General features: G+C 40.3%; 1 protein-coding gene across 1 annotated transcript in view; it reads right to left on the bottom strand.

The window, feature by feature from the left end:
• Positions 1-6: 6 nt before the first annotated feature.
• Positions 7-9,136, bottom strand: part of LIX1 (limb and CNS expressed 1) — a 60,042-nt gene continuing 50,912 nt past the window's right edge. Inside the window, exons 5-6 of the mRNA XM_019656274.1 lie at positions 2,699-2,776; positions 7-1,100 (exon numbers count right to left, since the gene is read on the bottom strand). Coding sequence (XP_019511819.1) covers positions 813-1,100; positions 2,699-2,776 — 366 coding nt within the window. The 3' untranslated portion in view covers positions 7-812. The remainder of the gene's footprint in view (positions 1,101-2,698; positions 2,777-9,136) is intronic.

The raw sequence follows: 9,136 nt of genomic DNA on the forward strand, positions 1-9,136 counted from the left end.
GATATATGACTGAGGTGGCAAAAATAAAAACAAATCAATTTAAGTTATCTATTTGCAAATTACAAATGAACATGATTGACTACAGGACTCATAAAAATTGGACATTAATTCTTCTTGAGGAATATGAGGGTTCTATTGTAGTGACATTTATGCCCATATGGGAGAGTGTGGATTTTTAAAAATTATTATGACAATTGCATTTTAAGCCACATTAAACATTTTCTGGTATCTTCATACTATCACCCCTTTGAGATCTTGGATAGTGAAATGTGCAGAGAAAATCCCCACTATAGTTCTGGATTACAGCACTAGAGTGTAAGCTATCTTTCAGCTTACAAATTTTAGGAAGTAATTCTGACTCTTGGATACTTAAAAACAACAACAATCCATATTGTTTAATCCCATGTATTCTTAAAAACTGCTATCATGCTACCTCCTCCAATCATGGCTGATGCTCTCTTGAGGGATGCTACAATGACCCATTCTTTGAAACAACATATGTAATCTAGCAAGGCACATGTCAACCGGGCTTTTGGTTGGAGCCAGGGCTGGAAAACATTTTTCAAACCATCCTGTCTCCATCCTTTCGTTCTGAGGTGGAACTATAAAGAGCATGATGGGAAAAGGGCGATTGGACCCGTTAAGGGTCCTACTACTCTCAGATTCTGTGAATGGAATGGGAGGGGAGAATTAGTACAGCCTTCAGGTATTAGCTATCTAGGTGCTAAAGCCTCCAATGACCTGCTTTATGAGCTTCCTAATCTTACAGTCTGGCCTCTGCCATCTTTGGGGGTTGGAGGAACCTGGCCTTGCTAGTGATAGCCACAAAGGGCTGTGAGGCTCAGCTGGTCATCGCTGGGTGAGGAGGTGTCAGGATCGCTGTAGATCTGAGTCAGGGCTAAACTCAGAATTTCCTTCTTTTCTTTGTAAAACCGTAGTTCTTGTCCTGCTTTTCTGGCTTCCTCCAACTCCCGCAGGGCCATTCGTAGCTCTTGAGAGAGAATTCCCGGTGACTCCCTCTCCTTCATGATCCAGTCCAGGGCCATGTGGCTGCGCATCTTCTCATCCAGGGAATACTGGGAATAGTAGGAGATGACTTCCTGGGAGTCAAGAGACAAAGTCCAGAGTGTCAGTAAAGATCATTCAAGGCACCCGTGCTCATGGCCTTCTGACGACACCCTGTTTCCTTTGCCTCTGCCACTCCCACATCCATGGGGGTTTTAACTACACCTAAGCCTCTCTGGTGTTCACAGACTGAAGCCAAATATCCTGACATACTTGTTAAAGGAAATGAGTGGCTAAGCTGGTACAGCAAAGCAAAGTCACACCTGGTCAGAGTCAAAACACTAACTGGAAGACTCAATAACGCTCACAAAACTGCTCTGACCTCATTAGAAAATATGTGCTGTTAGCATAAGGAAGATGGCCATCCAAATGGCTCACAGAAACTACAGAAAGAACTTTAAAATTGTATTATAAAATGTAGGCATTATTACTGATATCATCATGGTACCTTCCTGTACATTGTCTATTACTTCTGCAAACAATTAAAAATCAGTCACTACCTGTCAATTCTTGTGTGAAAAATTTGCCAATACATTGTAACATCATGTGTAGGTTTGATGAAGTACTTTAAGAAGATCTTGTGGGGTGGATGCATTGCTTATTTTTATTTTCAAGAACATATGGTATTTATTTATAACCTTAACAAATTAAAAACAATCATGGAAAAGTGCTTATAATCGACCCGGCATATTTCAAAGATCTTTTATAAAATCAAAGGAAAAGAAAAAATAACCAAAGCCATTGTCAGCTACTCATTTCTTTTCCATCTCTGACATTTTGAAAGCCAGACCTTATAAGCAAAGAACAACTAAAAACTCCTAGGGCGGCAGTGCCTGCAAAACTCTTACATCCACCTTCATCTGCTGACTAGCAAAGGCTTTGTGCCTCATACAAATTCCTGTTAGCAAATTCTCAAAAATAAACTACCATATTTCAAAGTCTAATGATGGGTAAAGGAAGGATGAATATTGGAGGATAATAGGTGAAAACCATTAAATACACAGAAGGGAATCTGCCATTAAAAGGTGGGAGTGTGTGTGTGGGGGGCAGGTGCTTTTCATAAGTAGCAAAGAAATAGACCCCGTCTCTGCAAAATAAATAAGAAACTTCCAACCCCCCAAATTGGGGTGATTGAATGCCAGCTTGCCCACCTTTATAATCATTTCTGTTGTTCTTTGTGGACCATTTGGTGAGAGTGAGAAAAATCCTCCCTGCAACCAACTTTACCTCTCCTTAGTGAGGAGATCCCCAAGCCGTGTATTCTCACATTTCCATTGGAGAGTGGAGGAGGTTGCACATTCTAAGCAGGGCAGATGCATAGACTACATTCAGTATTTACCTTAGAAACGAAGTCTGTCTGAACGATCCTCCCATTTTGACATTCAGTATGAGACTCTAAATCAGTCCAATGCCCAGCCAGCGTTTCCCTTAATGTGCATATTCGGTCAGTCCCTCACTAAACTGGACTGTTATACATATTTTTTCATGTGTCCTCTGCTCTTACTCAATACATACAGTACCAAATTTAAACAGAAAAAAATAAATATCCAAGTAAAGGAAACCTCCCAGGAAGATGATGCGCCATCTGCGCCTTCCATAGAGCACAAAGCCATTGTGGACTGGAAAAGCTCACCTGTCGGGAACACTTCGTTTCACGAAGAGCTTTTAGGCTTCCATTCCAGTGTAAGAGTTGGAAAATGGTCATCAGCTCCTACGAAACCCAAATACCTGTCATTAGTCTCAAAGCAGAAATGTGACTACAAGGTGCCTTAGTGAGAGCTGAGCAGGGCATAACTCTGATCTCCAAGCAATATTAGAAAAATAGAATATACAATATTTTCAGAAAACTTTGAGGCTTTTCAAACCCCAGAGTCCCCAGGAAAGGAGCATTCTTCCTTTCCGCCTTTGTCATAGCCATATTTGCACAATAAATGACTAAATAATTGATAAATATCTTTCAACATTAAAAAATAGATATACTCTAAAGGTCCGGCCGAATGGCTCAGTTGGTTAAGAGCTCGCGCAAGAGTGTAAGCTCTGAGCAACAATGGTTCAATGCCCAACCCGATCTGAGTTGCCGCTGAGCTGCCAACAGGTGGCAGGATGGCTCAGCTAAAAAAAAAAAAAAAAAAAAAAAAAAAAAAAAAAAAAAAAAGATATACTCTAACAATTCTACACCCAAGAAGTTATCTAAGCATACCAGTGCATCTGAGGATAACGTATAGACGAGGTTATTCATTGCATCATTTTTGAAATTGCTTATGATTAAAAATATTTTAAACATTTATTTTTTAAGGGAATGGTTAAATAAAATATGATATTGAAAGGTAGCAGAACAAGCCACCCCAAAATATGCCACTTTGGCATATGGATTATTTTGAGCTGAAGGCACTTGAAAAATAACAAACACAGGGAGAGGCTTTCTCTGAACTCCCCCGTGATTTGTCATAAATCCCCTCATGGGAACTTCAGCAACCAGGGAAGATTGGCTTATATCTCAGAAGAGGACTGGAAGTCCACACCACACCCAAACTTTGTCACAAACGATCGCACCTCCCATATATTTTCTAAGGGCCCTGTTCATCTTTCCTAAAACTTATTTATTCTCTCCTAAGAAGCCTACATACCCTCTCCCCTTTCCCTATTATGATGGTATTTAATCTTGAATTCTAGCTACCTCAGGAGTTTCTAATTTTTTCCTAAGTATCTCTTATGTATACATGAGATATACATGTCAATAAACTTATGTTTTTCTCTTATGTTAATCTCTTTTATTGCAGGGATCTCAGCTACAATACATTCATACTACTGATATGGTGCAGTCATAAAGAGAGGATGAGGAGGTTCTCTAAGGTTTTACTATAAAGAATCTCTGTGATGTGTTGTCAGTTAAAATAAAATAAAAGCATAGTGCACAACATATGTATACACTGTATATTCTATTTGATTGGAAAAGAGTACAAGATCCCGATAAGTATTTGCTTTTAAATGTCTAGAAATGTTCTGGCCAGATAGAAGAGAATTGGGTAACATTAGCTGCCCCTGGGGGAAGACAAGGAATGCCTTGAGGACAGGTGTGGGAGGGAGACCTTCTTGTGACATTCTCTTTGCACCTTTTGAGGTTTTTTTTTTTGTTTTTTTTAGCTGAGCCATCCTGCCACCTGTTGGTAGCTCAGTGGCAGCTCAGCTTGGGCCGGGACTCGAACCACTGTTGCTCAGAGCTTGCGCTCTTGAGTGAGCTCTTAACCAACTGAGCCACTCGGCCGGCTTCACCTTTCGAGTTTTGAATCACGTGACAATATTATGTATTAAAGAAAAATTTCAATTAAAAAAAAATTAGCCTAAATATAAATATAAAACATATAATAGGCAAACTATTAAGACTGTAAAATACTCCTACATTTGTAAATTTAGTTAAGAAAATGTCTTAAAATATCGCCAATAGGTTGAGTTGACATTAAAACCCACTCATAGTTTTCACATCCAATAGCCAGGCCTGAGCACAGCGTTAAGCCTTTCTATTAGCATCATCCTATCCCTGCATAGTATCAAGCGCAAGGAAAAGCATATAAATGTATTGAAGATTTAATTTTTCTAATGTGATTAAATTAGCAGTCTTCCATTGAAGTTATCTGCATTTCTTTCTTTCTTTTTTTTTTTTCTTTCCCTTTTTGGTCAGAGGGACATGTATTGTGGATTAATAGCACAAACCACAACCATGTAATTATTAGAAAATAACATCACAATTAAGAAACTTCCTGGTCATGAAACTAGTTATGAAAACCTTACATTTAGACAGATGTCCTACTGCCCATTCAAAAAAGCTGACTTTTATTATCTTTACCTCCCCTTGCTCAGGAAAAAGTTTTTATTATGAAAATCAGACACAAAGTCTTTCTGAGATCTCAGACATCTTAAAATTATTAGGTAAATGTTATAGCTTTAAGATGATCAGAAGAGCAAATAGCCCTATTCTCATGTTGAAAATTGCCATTGGAATGTCATGTTTTTCTTCTTTTCAGTTTGGGCTCCAGTTTGAGATTTTTTTTCCTATGTTCTACTACACAGTAAGCGCCCCCAAGAGCACACAGAGACCTCAGTAAAAGCAAAACCATCTGTTTCTGTTGATTAAAATACAACATGGAAACCAGCTGAATGACTCCTGCTCCAAGTGGAGACCCCCACCATCTGCCTCGGGTCCCGGGTCTGGTGCCCAGGGAAGCCACCCCTCTCATGCCAGCTCTGCTCCACTCCTCCCTGACCCCACCCAGATTTTCACTTTGTCATGTCACTATGCTAATTTGAAAAAGCGAGAGTGGTTTGTGCTGTCACTAAATCTTGCCTAATCTGGCTCTCACCTCTGTGCTCTCTATCAAAGAAACCCAAGTGATCTAGGAGGTATATTGGTGCTGCCCTTCTCACCTCACCTTCAAACCAACTCACTGAATATTTTGCCGCCATAAAAATGAGTAGGAACGCTCTTTATATCCTGATAGGGAATAAATAGTCTCTGTGGTATGCCAGGAAGGCCAATATTTACATAGAAGACTTTTCCTCTTGTTCCATGTTTTATGTTAACTCCACTTGAAGTTTGTATTCTATTGTGTGTGTCCGTGTAAATAAATAAATACCGAAAATAAATAAATTTCACTCCTCCACTTGCCTTCCTTCATCTTCGTGTAAAGTTAACAGCCCAGAAGATATACTGAGTTTATTCTGTGTTTTCCAATAGCCCTCTTGGCATTGTCCTTACGTACTTGTGGTCTAGTTTGAGAAACAGCCTATTGCTAACAGGACTCTCAACTCCATCCTCTGACAATTATTGCCTTAGTAACATATTCTTCCTCCAACCCTTCTAGGCTCCCATTCTTATCTCTACACAAGCCCTCCCCTTTCCAGATAAACTCCTGTCATTCTACCCATCAATTCCCCTAAGACTTTGGAACCCACAGTTCTTCTGTGAACAGAACCAGGAACTTTGTCACGTCCCTTTGCAACAAACATCTCTCAAACATTTGAACTGTTTCAGCCTGCCTCGAAGGAGAGTCGTCCTCCTCGCCCGCTCTGGTTTGGCTCAAGTTCTAGTCCATCACCCAGCAGTTTTTTTCCTCTGCAGTGACACGACTGCCTCTTCCTGAGTGTTACTCTTGTTCCTAAAATACCCCAGGGGAGATGACCTTCTTTCTGCCTTCCTCCATTATGCCCGTCACTAGTTCTTGCCCTCCTCTGTAGAGATACTCATCTTACCGTCATTATGTAAAGTCTATTGAAATATTTCCACATTCTTCCTGTTCCACGTCCTTATTTTCCTTCATAAGAACAAATTCATTATTTTCAGATCTTCCGAAAGCCATGTGAGCACTAGTTTCAACCCCAGGAAACACTTGTGTACCTTCCATTGATTCCATCGGAAATCCTTGCATTAACTGTGGACTGGCAAGGAGGTGGTCACTGTGGACCCGTAAGGATTTGCTTCCTAGTTCCACCATGATTCCTCACTGCCTGGTCTTCCAGTCTTGCTTTCTGCCTGTCGAATTCCTGTCACTCTAAAGGAAGTCTGTTCAACATCCTGCTCCTCACTGACGTTTTTGTGTTGTGTTGTTATGTGGGCTGGTCGAGGAGCCTGGGGAACCTGGGTACACTGACAAATAAACAAGAGGCTGGGCCATAGGCTGGGCTAGGACTAGGGTGACGTGAGTGAAGCAAGATTTAAGGTGAGTCGTGCACATTCAGGGTCTTTGATTTAAAACTCTGTCCTTGTTTAAAACATTGATATTTTGTCTAAAATTTCACACATTAATTTTGAGGTTTTACAATATTGCATTTTAATATTGCTTGTCTTGATTACTGAGTTTTTTGACACTTCTTTAAATTTTGTACCTGAGGCAAATGCCTAACTCTCCTTACCCTAGTTTGGAACCTTCTTGTGGGTCTATTTCAGGGACAAGGCCAGTTTCATGAGCTTGTGATCTGTGCAGTCACACAGGACTCTGAGCTTGTTTCACGCTTCTCTGTCTTGAAATTCTTGGTAATTATTGAACAAAAGGCCACGCATTTTCATTTTGCCATGGGTCCCACAATTTATGTAGCTAGTCCTCATAGTGAAGTAAATTTAAAATTGAGTGGAGAATCAAGCCCTGTGTTTTCTTTCTCTTTAGGGAGAATTGCCTTTTCAGCTTTCATTCTATAGCTTTCTTGGTTCATTTTGTCAGTCATTCCATTTAAACCAGCAATGGAGCTCTGTCCTGACATGGCTTCCTGGTGTTGCCTCCTATTAGAAACACTGGCCTTTCAGCTACTTTGTGGTAAGAAAATGAACACTGCTTCTCTCTGGAACTATGTCTGGGAGACTAGCTTGGTTCTGTGATTCATCAGAAATAAGAAAAACAAACACTGTAAATGGAGAACTTGAAAAACAGGTGGGCACCATCTCTCCACCCAAGAGAATGGATTTAAAAGGAAATTTGTTTATGGGATGAGGTTTTAAAAGGCGACCTGGAGAATTTAGCAAAGATGTAAATAAACAATGCGTCTTTGGATTGCATTAGGCTTCAGAATAAATATATTAACCAGCTTCAGTCAAAGTCTGCCTTGAATCTGACCTTGACAAGACCCAGGGGCTAGTGCTGTCACTTTCCCTCCCCCCAAATATCATGCAGTTTTCTCTAAAGCAAGGCCACCTCAAAATAGGCATTCCAGCTCCCCTCCCACGACTTGAAGGTAAGCAGAAGCCTATCATGTTTCCTCTGGAGTGCCGCTTCCTTGATGGCCCCCCTGGAAAGCCTGCCTGCAGTCAGGAGACACCAGCCTTGTTTTTATATGGAATAGTCAACCATAGATACAAACACACATCTATTACCTACCGGGGGTACTGAATTGCTGTGTCAGCTGCAAACAGCTCAGGTCTGTGGTCAATTCCCATTATGTGCAGAAATAAGCTGATGCATTGAACCCAGGCCACCAAGAAATGTGCCGGACCCCACAGGCAACTGACAGCTGGCGGAAGGAAAGGCATGTGCTCCAAGGCCTCCTCCTAGGTTGCCAGCATGCCTACTGTGGGGAGGGAGCCTGAATTTTTCCTGCCCACACATCTTCCTCTTGCTTTGTCTGTCCCCCATCCCGTACCCAGCCTCCTCTGTAAGAATTTATGAAGCATGACTGAAATTTTTACTTCACATATTTAAATACTACAATAGGCCACACAGAAAACATACAGCTCATACCAAGGCAATTAAAGTATTACTGAAAAGGTGCTTAAGTACAGCTTTTCGGAGTACTTGGATGGAATTTTAAGAATGTGTTAAAAATCTTGCCTTCCCCATCTTTGGCAGACTAACCTAAGTGCATTCAAACGTCATTCTTGGTTTTCTGAAAATTGCTACTAAATTACATACAAGCTACTATGTACTGGAGCAGGCAATATTCTTTCTATAATAAAAGAAGTATAATGCTCTTTTGTCAGGGTTGAGAAGGGAGACATTTAAAAAAAATGAGGTTCTTTGGGGAAATCACTACGCTAGATGCCTTACAAATGTCATCTTATGTAAGTCCCGCAAAATTCCTATGCAATAGGCATTATGATTGTTATTTTATAGATGGAAAAACTGAGTCTCAGAATGGTTAAGTTCACAGATGGCAAGTGGCAGAGAAGGCTTTACACACAGGTCTGTACGAGTTTTCAAAGTTTGTGTGCTTTCTCTTGTGTGAGGCTGCTCCTTTTGTTTTTGTTTTTAATCTGATTGACTTTAGGTTGTTATGGGGGGAAAGAACCCTTTATATTTCCTCATTTTTATTCTACAGCAAGGGTCCTGAAATGTGTAACTCAGGGGAGCTTACCCTGTCCTCACCTGAAAACTTGAGGTTAGATAAACCTGCCCAGTAGCCTCAGGCATTTCCAATAAAGCAGTCTTTCTTCAGGAATACATATTGGGTCTTCAGAAAAGTCATGATGTATTTTGTCTACGTTTTTCAAAGGTCATTTATTTACATAAAGAACAAAGATCAATCAATGATATATTGCCTGTTTTGTTTGATAACCTTTTGCCATTTTTCAGTGAGTTTCATAATTCCT

The sequence above is a fragment of the Hipposideros armiger genome, unplaced genomic scaffold, assembly GCF_001890085.2.
Source record: "Hipposideros armiger isolate ML-2016 unplaced genomic scaffold, ASM189008v1 scaffold_257, whole genome shotgun sequence".
Taxonomy (NCBI): domain Eukaryota; kingdom Metazoa; phylum Chordata; class Mammalia; order Chiroptera; family Hipposideridae; genus Hipposideros; species Hipposideros armiger.